A 13,940-nucleotide genomic window follows, 5' to 3' on the forward strand; every position below is an offset into this window, starting at 1 on the left:
TTTCAGGAGTTTAGCCGGGGATCCTGCGTAGAGTGCATTTCCGTAGTCCAGTCTGCTGCTAAGGAGGGCCTGGGAGACCGTCCTTCTAGTTGTGGTGGGGATCCAATTGAAGATCCTGCGAATCATGCGGAGGGTGTTGAAGCCGGAGGAGGAGCCGGCGTTGACATGTTCCGTCATGGAGAGTGTGGAGTCGAGGATGACCCCCAGGGTACGTGCATAGACGGTGGGTGTAGGGGGTGCTCCTAATGGCGTCGGCCACCAGGAGTCATCCCAAGCTGAGGGGTTGGAACCGAGGATGAGGACCTTTGTCTTGTCCGAGTTCAGTTTCAGACGGCTGTTCCTCATCCAGTCGGCGACGGCCTTCATTCCTTTGTGGAGGTTGGTTTTGGCAGTTCGGGGGTCCTTGGTGAGCGAGAGGATCAGCTGGATGTCGTCAGCATAGGTGATTATGTTTCGATCGTGCCGTCGGGCGACGTGAGCGAGCAGTGCCATGTATACGTTTAACCACATTGGGCTGCGGGATGATCCTAGGGGTATGCCGCAGATGATCTCGGTGGCTTTGGAGCGGAAGGGGGGGAGGCGGACGGTCTGGGTTCTCCCGGAGAGGAAGGAGGTGGTCCAGACCAGGGCCTTCTCTTGGATTCCGTCATCGTGGAGGCGTGCTTTTAGTGTGCGATGGCAGACTGTGTGGAAAGTGGCTGACAGGTCCAGGAGGATGAGGGCAGCGGTTTCTCCATTGTCGTGCAGGATCCTGATGTCATTGGTGGCGGCGATGAGCGCAGTTTCGGTGCTGTGGTTGCTACGGAACCCGGACTGGGACGGATCCAGGATGTTGTTCTCTTCGAGGAAGCTGGTCAGTTGTTTGTTGACAGCCTTTTCGATGACATTCGCCGGAAACGGGAGCAGGGAGATGGGTCGGAAGCTCTTGGGTTTCTTGAGTAAGGCGTTGATCTCTGCATGTTTCCAGCTCTCTGGGAAGGTTGCTGTTTTGAAGGAGATGTTGATGGTTTTCCATAAGGGGTGCGATGGTGCTGCTGGCTTTGTTGAAGATGTGGTGTGGGCAGGGATCTTCTGGGGGTCCGGAGTGGACGGTGTTCATGATCTTGATGGTGTCGTTGTTGATGTTGGTCCAGGCGAGCAGGCGATTGGTGCGGGTCGTGGTCGGTGGTTGCCGGGGTGCTGGCGGCGCCGAAGCTGTCGTGGATGTCTGCGATCTTGCGGTAGAAGAAGGTGGCTAGAGAGTCACACAGGTCTTATGAAGGTGGGATGTCATTGGTGTTGGAGCTGGGGTTGGAGAGTTTCTTCACAATGCTGAAGAGCTTTTTGCTGTTGTGTGCATTGTTGCCTATGCGGTATCTGAAGGTGGTTCTTTTGGTGGATCTGATGAATTGGTGGTGTCGGCGGGTGGCGTTCCTGTGGGCTGTGTAGCTTTCTGGTGTTCTCTCACGGGTCCAGTTTTTTTCCAGATTTCATCAGGTTCGCTTGGAGGCCTGGAGGTCTTCGGTGAACTAGCTTTCTCTCTTGCTGGTCTGGGTGTTGAAGGGTTTCTTGAGTGGGACGAGGGTGTTGGCACAGTCGTCAATCCATTGTCTGAGGTTGCAAGCTGCGGCGTCGTGGTCGGTCGGGTCTGCAGTTTCAGCGCAAGTCCAAGCAGGACTTGTGCTGAAACTGGCAGACTAGTACATAGTCCCCAGTATGGATCTGATGTCCAGGATCCTCTGGCAATGGTTCTAGTGCGGGAGATATCTGTTGGTGAACAGAATGGAGATCTTTAGACAAAGCATACAAATAATCAATCAAGAGAGGATACTCTATTTCTGAAAAATTCCTAGGTTTCGGAACGCCCCAAACATTAGCATGGCACCCGAAGACCACCTCATAGAGTGACAATCCAGTCCTGGTATGTGCAGTCACCCTCACTGTCATAAGCCCAAGAGGTAATTACATTTGGCCATTGCAATACTGTGCTTTCATGAATCTTTGCTAGTTTCAACTTGAGAATGCCGTTCTATTTCTCAGCTAGGCCGGCTGACTGTGGATGGTTTGCTGCATGGAATTTTTGCACAAAATGCAAGCCCTTACACTCCAGTTCAATGACTTTAGCATTGAAGTGGCTCCTGTTTTCACTCCAGAGCACGTGTGGCAATCTGTAGCGCAGGAAGTACTTCACAGACTCCACTGGTTGCCGGTGGAGCAGAGGACTGCATTCAAGTTCGGCTGTCTGACCTTCAAAGCTGTGTTCGGGACCTCCCTTGCCTTCCTCAAATCACTGGTCATTCCTTACCGTCCGGTACGTAATCTTCGTTCCTCCCATCGCCTCTTGCTAGCTGTCCCTGCTACCAAACTAAAAAACGGCGGTCGTAGATTTGCCTACCTTGCCCCTGCCTTCTGGAACCAGTTACCTCTCCCTCTTAAATCTGCCAATTCCCTTCTGGCTTTTAGAAAACTCCTGAAAACTCACCTCTTCAAACAGACTGGCTAGACCCCCGTATCTCCATCTCATTGGCACTCAGCCAGCGCCAGGAAACCTCTCGGTGTCAGTGCGCTATACAAGAATCCCCTAAGATAAGATAAGATAAGTACTCTTACAGAAGTGCTTTCGCTGTTGCTATAGCCATGTTCCCTTTAGTCGAGTAAGCCTCCACCTACTTACTAAATGCGCAGACTACCACTAATACGTATTTTAGATTGTTGACCCATTCCATCTCAATGAAATCCATCTGGATGACCTGGAAAGGGAAAGAAGGTGGTGCAAAATTACCAGCAGGTGTAGGGGTGCCTTTTCCGGGGTTGTGCTTCAAACAGACCATACAATGTCTCACCAAGTGTGTTGCAACTTTAGAGATATTCTCATTCTGCCATACTGTGTCTAGCAATTTACAAATACTCTTCGCACTAGTGTGCGCCGGACCATGAGCCATAGTGACCACAGGGAGAACAAAGGCATTGGGTAACAGCCATCTCTGTTTTCCAGACAAATCAGTCCAACATCCATCCTCATCCAAGAAAACCTATCCTCTCTACCCACATGTCTAGTTCATCTACAGTAGCCTCACTCTATATTTCCCTTACACTTTCCACAGTATTCTCGACAATCCCATTATCTTGGACCCATCTAGCAGAACCTGCCACAAACATTTTATTCATCTTGGACCTGGCTGTTTCCTTGGCTGTTCTGAGTGCGAATGCATTGTCTCTTCCAACATCATCCGTGACAGATTTATGGGTGCTACACTTTATTATGGCCACTTTTGCAGGAAGGGTCAGGGCTGATAGCAGTCTAAGTATCAGTGGACCATGTTGTATTCTTTGGCCCTGTGACGTCAGATACCCTCTCTATGATCATAGGCGCCCAAAATTATGAGCCATTCGAATGCGTAATGGCTACCGGTGTAAATATTGACTGTTAATCCCTCACTCAACTCACAAGCCATTAGGAGTGCAACCAACTCTGCTGCCTGAGCTGACTGGTATGGAATGCGAGACGTGTCAACTACATTATGTAAGGTGGTGATTGCGTAGCCTGCAGTAGTAGTACCATTGGCAGTTTGAAACAAGAGCCATCAACATATAGTTCCCCTTGGGGGTCAGATAAGGGAACATCAGTCAAGTCTACCCGTCCCTTCGTTTCCTCTTCAGTTCGAAACCGACAATCATGGACATCATTGTCCTTTCCTTCTGAAGGGGAGGGGTAGTAGCGTGGTTGGGTTCAGAGTAGCACATCGTTTAATGGTAATGTGTGGAGCAAACAAAGTCAATTCATATCCAGTCAGATGTGCACTAGTAAGGTACTGTGTCTTTGTCTTGTTCAAAAGCGTATCCACAGAATGAGGTACCATTACTTTGAGATCAGTATCCAGGACGAGCAGCTCTCAGACAGCTTTGGAGCGCTCTGGCGACGTTATCAAGCATAGCAGAAAAATAAGCGAAGGGTCTCAGCTTATCACCGAAACCTTGTGTTAGAATAGAAAGCGTGCAACCATCTGCCTCATATACGTGGAGCACGAAAGGCTTCTGGTAATCAGTAGTATAAAGCACAGGAGCAGAGCAAAGCACACCCTTTAGCTGTTCGAAAGCTTGCTGGCATCCAGGTGTCCAAGGCAGGGGTTCATGCACGTCTTTGATGGTCAGGTAAAGAAGGAGCTTTGTTAGTAAGGAGTAGTTGGGGATCCAATGCCGACAATCCCAATAAACGCGCGTACCTCGCTTTGGGTCTTGGGAGTGTTCTGCCCCATTACCCTAACACATTGCAAAACTATTAGAACATATTTATTATTTATTTGGCATTGTATATAGCGCATACCGTGACCCGTTAGGTTGTCAGAGCGCTTAACACAGATATAGCGGTCCTGATTGCGAAAGATAGCAAGCATCATAAACTTACGCATGAACAATAATATAAAATAGGATAAAACAGTGGACAGTAAAAGTTCTCTGTAAAGCAATACTATCTGAGACTGACCGACTACATCAAATTACAAATGATCTTTTACCATCAAAAGACTCAGAGTTCAAAGTTTAGCTGAGCGCTCGCCTCCGTAGCTTAACGAGATAGGGGACCCAGGAAAAAAAAGTGTAGATCCCAATACGCATCGATTCAGGAAGTCATTAAGGGGCCCTCGGATTATAAATCTGTAGGTAACAGAATGATGAATCAATAGACAAACAAATTAGTTGATGCTTTGTAAATAGTTATGGTAGGAATTTACCCATTAGGAAGATCTTAACCTCCTTCTTGTATTTTGAATGGAACAGTATTCTTCTAATGTTTGACGGTAGCGAGTTCCAGATTCTGGGTGAGGCACCTGAGACAGCTCTGTTGTATATTTTCTTCTTCTGGAAGAGCGGAGGTTTCAGTACAAGATCTTTTGCGCCCCGGGAGTACCTTCCTCCTCCGGATATCATCACTTTCTGTGCAAGGTATGCCGGTGTTTTTGAGTGTAGCGCCTTATGCGTGATAGAGGCCAGTTTGAGTTGTACTCTGGAGTAGTATGGTAGCCAGTTCAGAGCTTTTAAGTGGAGAGAGATGTGATCAAATTTTCTAGATCCAGGTATTAGTCTAGCAGCTGCGTTGAGACAGGCTTTTAGTGAAGTTGTAGAGATCTTGGGCAGGCCAGATAGAGTTGAACATCCGTATTTGATCCTCAAGATGACCAACACCTGCACTGCCAATTTGAGGTCTGACGTTTCTAGGAATGGTTTCAGTTTTCTTAGACAACTCAGGTGGTACTGGGCATTTTTAGCCAAAAAGTTGATGTGGTTTTGCATGTTCAGGTTCTTGTCCAACATGAATCCTAGTGATTTGGCTGAGTCCACCAAGGTCGGGGTGCAGTTAAGCACGGTGATCGGTTTGGTCCATTCCTTTATTTCAGAAGAGAGTTTGGGGGGGGAATTAATGAGAATTCAGTTTTTTGCATGTTTAGTTTAATCTGATTACTTGTTAGCCATTGAATAGTCATCTTTAGCTCTTCTTTCAGTGAATTGATCTCCTCCAGTGACAAAACTTTAATGTAAATCTATGTGGCATCAGCATACATATGAAACAAGATGTTGGCCTGTTGCATTCTTTCAGCCAGAGGTCCATGTAGAGGTTAAAGAGAGTTGGGGAAAGAGTTGATCCTTGCGGTACGCCAATCGTAATAGGGGACAGCGATGATAGCTTTTGATCTTCTAAAAATCTTTGCAATCTGTTCTCCAAGAAAGATTTAAACCATTCGCGGACAGTTCCCGACGGTCCCATTCTGCTTCTGTGTCGATCTAGCAATTTATCATGGTTTACGGTGTCAAACGCAGATAAAAGGTCCCGAAGAATTAAAACATAAGCTTTGTCTTGGTCTAGAGCTTACAAGGCGTCATCCACTATATGAAGTATTGTAGTCTCTTTTACTATGGTCTGGTCTAAATCCTGATTGGTAGCCATCCTGAAGATTAAATTTAGAGATGTGTTGGCACAGTTGCTGATGCACACATTTTTCTAGCACTTTCGCTAATAAGGGAATTTCGGATACTGGCCTGAAATTATTTGCGTCAGGAGCGTTCAATGTCGTTTTTTTATGATGGGGAGGACTTGCCCAGCTTTTAGGTAGGTTGGCATGGAGCTTTGAAACAAAGAGGCATTGATTATCGCAAATTGGTTGGTTGTCATCGAGAATTTCGAAGGGAGAGGATCATTGAAGCGGTTATTTTGCTTTAAAGATGAGAGGATTTTGGAGATGTCGTTGTTTCATATAACATGAAGGAAGACCATTGAGCTTTATTTTTGGGCAATGCTTGGAGGGAGTGTGAATGTTCATCGATTTGTGAAGCCGACAGGGCGAATAGGTTAACAGCGGCAGCTCTAAGCTCACTTCTTTAAAGGATTTTGCCAATTTATTGGACTGCAGCTTTACCATTTCAAAGAGTTTACGTGGTCTATTTTGAGCATTCCTCAAGTTACAATTTTTTTAGATTTGAGAATGCTTTTATGTGGTGATGGGTCTCCATTTCCGTTCAGTTAGTCTCAGCTTTCTCCTTTCTTCGTTCAGGGAACTACTAAACGAAGGATTTTTGTCTCATCCGTGATTCTTCCCAGTTTTTGAGGAGCAACTGCATCAATTATGTATGACATTGTTGCATTGTAGTGGTCCGTAAGTTTGCTGACATTTATAATGTTCGAGGGTGGGGGAAGAACCTCTCACACTGCACAGCCAATTTCTCACAGTCTAGGCCTTTTATATCTCTAATCCATCTATTTCGTTTGATGATTGTGCACTTCTTTCCTTTGTAACTTTTGAAATTTGGAAGTTAATAAAATGGTGGTCTGACCAATCGCATGGAGAGATCAAGATTATATTGACTGCCTTTTCCTTTGAGATGATCCAGTCTAGTGTAGATCCTATGCAGTGAGTTGGGAGAGTGCAGGCTTGGGTGAGATTTTGGTCAGCTAGAAATTCTTTGAAGACATTAACCTGGCTATCGTTAAGATCTTCCCAATGCAGATTGAAGTTACCCAGAAATAAATCATTGGGTTGACGGGAAGGGTTTGCAGTGATGATTTCCATTAGGTTGTCTATGAAGGTGTAGTTCTTACCTGGAGAGTGGTAAAAGGTGTGTAAAATGCATGGAAGATTTGCTTTGTTTCTTATAGAAAGAGAGAGATATTTGCAGGAGTCATATGTATCGGAGTTTCATCGCGTAATGGCGAGATCAGAGAGTTGAATGTAGGCGATACCTCCCCCTTTTCTATTTGTCGGTCTAGTCTCACAATGCTGTAGTTTGGGGAACTAGTAGATCCTAGCAAGGCGATGAAGTTTCTGTGAGCCAAGATTCCGTTAGAACACCACATCAATTTCTTGGTTTAAAATGAGATCCACGATGTCAGAGGCATACTTTACTGCTGATTGGCAGTTAAGTAGAAGACCAGGAGTGGTTTCAAGGAGTTCTCAGGATTTGAGTCATTATTAGAGGAGGTTAGCGGAACTGTTCAGGTTATCGATGTTTAACTTTCTTTTTTTTAGTAGGGAAGTTCTATTCACATTGATTTTGCCCGTTCCGATTTTGTTTTTGCCTCCCAAGCCCGGGAGACTAGAGGCCTCGGGTGTTGATTTGTAGGATAGTGGTAAGGCTAAAGTTTCTTTTTCTGATAGATACTTAGGTTGTTGGCGGTAGCGATACTGCCTCTTTGACAGTTGCACAGCTGTATGGTTAGGGTGGCTTTGTAGTTTGTGTACGGAATTCTGAATGAGCTTGATTTTTGATAGAGATTCTTCTGTGCGGTGTAAGATGCTCTTCATTTCTAGAATAGTACTTTAAATGTTCTGAAATAAGTTGTCGGTTTGGAGTTTCAGTTGCCGACAAAGTATGAATGGCGTCCCCAGGTCCAGAACTCTTTGTGCTAGAGAGCTCGACACCCTTGTGAGTGGGGCTAGCTTTAAGCCTACCGGAAGTTGTTACTCTATTCGCAGCAGTGACAGAGGGACCGACTCTATCCAGGTGGTGACCATGGGGACATAGGTGAAGTTCAGTGATACACTCTGGGTTATCTGGGTAACTGGTGCTGAGGGGTAGTAGGTACAGAATTGATGGTTGTTGCGGTTAGAGACGCAGGTTTGGTATGTTGTTTAGATGATGGTTTGACCATAGACCTGTTAGTGTTTTGCTAGTTGCAACCATGAGCTATGTGTCGAGTGAGCATCACTTTTGGAGGTATAGGGACGGACCTATCTTTAAGCATAGGGGTTAAGCAGCTATTGCTTAGAAGTGGTTGATTAACCTCTGAGTGCAGTTTTGCTGTCCTGAAGCTCTAATCTCATTGAAATGAGCTTAGACAGCTGGGTTTCTTGTGCCGCCTTAGTGTCTGTCCTGGTGGGAAGATTGCTTGGCGGGAGTAAGATTGAGTGCCAGGGTGCTGAGCAAGTCTTGTGGGAGTGTTGTTAAGTACCTGCTCTTTCAGGATGGTAAAGTTGTCATTGAATTTCATTAGATCCTTGTTAGCCGCTTGAATAAGTACTGTGCCATTTTTATAGATTGTTATATTTAGATCAGCTTTTACGTCATGTGAGGGGGTGGTCCTTAGCTTGGTGCCATGCAGAATATTTATGGTTTCTTGTGTGTTTAATATTTTTATTAAGGTTGGCCACCAAATTTCTATTTTTCTAGGGAAGATTATTAGGTCATTTAATATGATGCCTTTTTTATGTTAAAGGAAAAATCAGAAATCATTTTCTCTTGGTGTTTTCTCAGTAGATTGTTTTTAAAGGTTTTAGTTTCAGCCCTGGAGAGGTTGAGGGGGTATAACATTGTGAAAGAGTTTCTGCTTGCTGTTTTTAAGCATGATCCTGCCATGTTGGTGGAATGCACTTTCGCCAGTTTATAAGAAAGTTACTTTCCCCTTACGATTCCAGACTGTGAAAGTGGACTAAATACACGAAGAAAAAAAACATATAACGTCTTAAATAAATAACAAGACAAAAGTCAAGGCTTTCCAGAAAAAGATTCTGTTGCATTGTCAACAACAGAGTTATGGCCCGATGTAGGTAAATCTCATTTACCGACTGTAGAATACCATATTTTACCGATTCGGTATTCTAGATTCGGTAAATGAGATGTAGGAAATAATTCGGTAATTTTTACCGAATCGGTATGATTCGGTAATTACCGAATCGGCATTTATCGATTCGGTAATTGCCATTGATTCCTATGGGCCTTGAGGGCCATAGGAATCAATGTCAATTACCGAATCGGTAAATACCGATTCGGTAAAATTACCGAATTGTCAAGGGGGACAGGCTGTCACTTTGACACCCTGTTGCACCCCTGATTCTGGCTTGTGTGCCCTTAGGGCATGTATGTGTGCCACATGGCACAGGTGTACATGCACAGATGTGCATGTACACTGGAATTCGTTATTTACCACAAAATATTATTTTGTGGTAAACAACGAATTCTTAAGGGCCTGTTGCACTGTTTTCAGTGCCACCTACATCTAGATTTACCGATTCGGTAAATTTACCGATTCGGTAAATTTACTGATTCGGTATTTTACCGATTTGGTAAATTTACCGAATCAGTAAATTTACAGATTCTGTAAAATTTAAGGCCCCTACATATCAAAAACCAAATACCAGTCGGTAACGGCCGAAATCGGCCGTTACTGACCGGTATTTGGTGTCCTACATCGGGCCCCTAGTTCTGTATGAAGTCAGTATTGGAATGGAGGACCATTTAACTAAATACCCAAAACCTAATCATTCAAGAATGTGTTTTAATTGGTTGCTAGACGTGGTTTTTGACTAGTGGATAGATTATTTCTAAACCTGTTTGCTGTGATGCTGCATTTTTTTGTCAGATGTCGATAGTTGTATGGATTGTTTCAAAAGCTGTTCGCTGTGATGCTACAATTATTCATCAGAACTAGACTGTCATAACACTGCTGATCTTTATTTTAGGTCAGGACACCACAGCTAACCAATTAGCATTTGCAGTGATGTCATTGGCACGGGAACAGGAAGTGTTAAACAAGTATGTAGCGAAATATTACTACTTTCTGTATCCAGTTCTTTTGCAACTAATCAATTCATGAGTCATACATGGCAGCATTAGTAACATTGGGGGTTATTAAGAGTTTTGCAGACATTTTACTGTACACCAATCTGTCTATTCATCCTCTCGATGTAGAGTCAGGTGAATAGTCGTGTTTCCGCTGGCAAATGCCCTGGTAGCTCTGCCACCGGAAGCCTTAGACTGATGGACCCTTGGACATCGGCCCACTTACCTTAGTACTTTGGAGCATCTGCTCTGTTTAGTGCAGACATTCTGACATACTTTTTTTCGTATTCAGATCGTGCTCTTCACACCCTGCGAGGACACTCCCAGGGTGTCAAGGCTATTTTGGTTTTTTTTTTAAAAGAAAAAAAAGCTTCTTTGGGATTTGCAAAGACTTCACTGATCACAAATATGTGTAAGGTGGTAATCAGCCTTTCATCCAACTGTATACGGCTGCAAGATTAATGGTCATCCAATCCCATCCAACATGGTATAATTCATGGTAGAATAGGCGAGCGGGGACAGAGCATAGCATTTGTTGAAAGGGTTGGCCATCAGAATTTCTAAAACATCCTACAAGAAGGCCTCAGGACCATAAACCACTAAATGAATTGCACTGGGGACAGCAAAGGCTCATAAAGGCCAAAATAAAGGAGCAAGAAAGGGTTTGAGAGGAAATTACCAAGTTAGAAGGTAACAAGATTTAGTCTGTGCTGCTGCACCCAGACCTACATGACAACTCTACTGCTGTCAGGCCAGTCCTTGGAAGCACAGGGTACATTTGTCCACAGAACCCATATAACTGCCTGGGTTGTTGCTTTCTGTCATGTGATTCTGAGTGATGTCACTTCTAGTGGTGTCACAGATTGTGTCTTCCCCGATAAGTGAAGAAGTTCCCTCTTAATGAATTTTGTGAATTTCATCTAGCATCTTTAAAAAATCAGCAATTCAGTTTCAAGTGATAGCCAATAGTTCTTTAAGAGGTGTCTATATGTTTATATGCAACACTTCATAAACGTATTCACTCAACAGAAGCCAAAAAGAGACCTAATTAAACATTTAAAAATATATAACTAAATGAATCCTTAGATTGTACATCCATGCCAGAATCAGTGTTTCACTGAGAAACATAATAAGGTTACAATAGGCTCAAACATTATTTAATCTAAGTGTCCTATTTATCCTCTTTGAATGTTGTTCTTGGAAGTTTTCCTCATTCCAAGGAAGGAGGTGTATGTGCACCAGGGGTCTCCAACCAGTAGCTCGGGAGCTACTGGTAGCTCACTAGCACCCTCAAAGTAGCTCTCAGAGGTGAAGCCAAACCAAGCCAATCTCAGAGATTCTGTGTATATTAAAGAAGGCAGCACTGGTCATTTCACTACCCTTAAGAGTTAGACAGCCAATCCAATGGCAGGGCCTGTTGATAACACTCAAACACACACTGTGGCGGCATATCAATCAATCAATCAATCAATCAGGGATGTATAGAGCACACTACTCACCTGTGAGGGTCTCCAGGCACTGGGGGAGTGTGTGGGGGGGATTTGTGCAGCTTTGGTCATTCGAAAAGCCAGGTCTTATGGCTCTTCCTGAATGTTTTGAGTGTGGGGCTTCATCTGATGCTGAGGGGGAGTTCATTACAGGTCTTGGCCATGATGTAGGAGAAGGGTGTGCCTCCTGTCTGGTTCTGTGGATGCAGAGTATTTCTGGCCAAGGCCTGGTCAGCGGAGTGGAGGTTTCTTTTGGGGGTGTAGAAGGAGATTGAGGTATTGGAGTCCGGTGTTGTGAAGGGCTTTATAAGTGTGTGTGTGAGCAGCTTGAAGGTCACTCTTTTTTCAACGGGGAGCAAGTGGCGTTCTCGTTTATGCTGGGTAATGTGGTCTTGTCGTGGGATGTTGAGGATTAGTCTGGCTGCGGCTTTCTGGACAGTCTGAAGTTTGTGGAGTAGAGATTTGTTGATTCCTGTATAGAGGGCGTTCCTATAGTCCAGCCTGCCGGTGATGAGTGTATGGGTGATAGTCTTCCTTGATTTGGGGGTTGGGTGCATTTGAAGGTCTTGCTGAGTATGTTGAGGGCGTTTAAGCATGTGGAAGCTGCAGCGTTGGACTGTGGGTCTGCCACATGAAACATGCTTATCCACTTCAAATCTGAGTTGGGGAGACTTACTGCTGTGGTAATACCGTTTGTGGCACACTGCATGTGATGATTTGAATTTTACTTGATTACAAGCATTTAATATTGATAAACGTTTTCCTAGCATTCTGCTGATAACTTCACCTGGAATTTTTTGGTGGCTACTACTGATAATTATGCTTAGGGCGGTCATAGTGTAATGTTAATATATATCATCAGCATTTGACAGTGATAAAATATGCTAGTAGCTCAGCAGGACTTTCCTTGAGCAGAATTAGCTCTCACTACAGAAAAGGTTGGAAACCCCTGATGTGCACCCATAAAAAACTGCCCTACCCATCACACTGTAATGCATAGTTACACTGTGTCACGACCAGAAGAGTGCTATCTCTAAGCAGTGTCACTTACATTTTATTTTATCCTTAGGGTCCGAGCAGAAGTTGATGAAGTTATTGGGTGGAAGAGAGACATTGACTATGAAGACCTTGGCAAACTACAATACCTAACTCAGGTAAAACAACAAAAAGTTGTGGATAATTGCATTGTTGTGTCAATAAAGGGAGGATACAGGACCATCAACTATTAACCAATATGTGACAGTTTCCGGACCTCTCAGAAGAAATTGAAAGTGGACTTCAGAGATGAACAGAGATGCTCTGGCTCCCACACATTCAGACCCTACCATTTCTCATAAATAAAATAAAATCCAATACAATATAAAAATCATCCAGCTTCCTAACCAAATGGGTTAAGGAATTCACAGTATGTCTCACAAAACACAACATTTTCTTCACTCACCTCAAAGGAAGTGATCGAGCACTGTTGATAATTAGAGACAGATGTTGAATAACTGAAGCAAAGATCAGAGAATACGTGGAGATTCCTCTTGAGTGTGCTGTGTGTTAGTGGGATCATATCAGAAAGGCTATTTTTGACCACACCCTTAGTCAATGTAGTTTGAAAATTGACCAACATAACACAAATTGATTGGGGCCCCAGGCCAAAAGTCACAAGAACTTTGTCCAAGATCATAGAGTACACATTACAGGAGATAATTTGCTTCATGTAAGACTGACAATTAAAAGGGTAGGTCCTCCATTCGTGCTATATCAGGTTTGTACACTGCTTTCCTGATGTTGTCTAGCAGATATATGGATTAAATAAATCAGCAATGGTCTGAGTAAATTATGGCAGTAAGTGCGGTTCGAAATGAGTAGCCAATCCCTTTATGAAGATCTAGTGTTAAAAAGAGCTATTGCCCTATATGATGCACAAGAAGTCCTCCCTTTTCCAGGTTGATATATCAGCACAAGTGTTGATTCTGTCATAACACAAACAAGGCTGGTGGTTTGAAAATGTTAGAAAGGGTTCCAATAAGCTGGCTAAAACACTCTTAAATACTTATTACATGCAGTCAAAAGCCATCATGACTTGGAGTTTATTGATAGACAAGGGTGAGATACCTACCAGATCTTCCTCTGGAATGATAGGCAAGTCAAGTTGTTTCCTTTCCTTCACTGAAGGTTTTGGTATAAAAATATTCTTCAATTAGCACAGTGCTTCCCAGAACCAATGATCCCTCTTTAAAACAGAAAAGAATAGAAGTCAAAAAACACATAGACCTTTTGCTATTCATGAAGGTACGTCTGAACTCCAGACCCTTCCCTATCCACAAAATAATTATTCCTTTGAATTTGCCTGAAATGTTATGCTGGGAGATGGCTCATCTTATTCCTTTAGTATAATAGAAATGTGTTATGTTTAGCAGACCCCTTGTGGCTCTC

General features: G+C 43.8%; 1 protein-coding gene across 2 annotated transcripts in view; it reads left to right on the forward strand.

Annotated features, from left to right (window-relative positions):
• Positions 1–13,940, forward strand: part of LOC147690171 (cholesterol 24-hydroxylase-like) — a 399,802-nt gene that overhangs the window by 186,056 nt on the left and 199,806 nt on the right. For both annotated transcript variants that reach the window (XM_086937764.1, XM_086937763.1), the window contains exons 11-12: positions 9,927–9,999; positions 12,583–12,667. In XM_086937764.1, coding sequence (XP_086793890.1) covers positions 9,927–9,999; positions 12,583–12,667 — 158 coding nt within the window. The remainder of the gene's footprint in view (positions 1–9,926; positions 10,000–12,582; positions 12,668–13,940) is intronic.

This window comes from Lissotriton vulgaris, chromosome 9 (genome assembly GCF_964263255.1).
Source record: "Lissotriton vulgaris chromosome 9, aLisVul1.2, whole genome shotgun sequence".
NCBI classification, from domain to species: Eukaryota; Metazoa; Chordata; class Amphibia; order Caudata; family Salamandridae; genus Lissotriton; species Lissotriton vulgaris.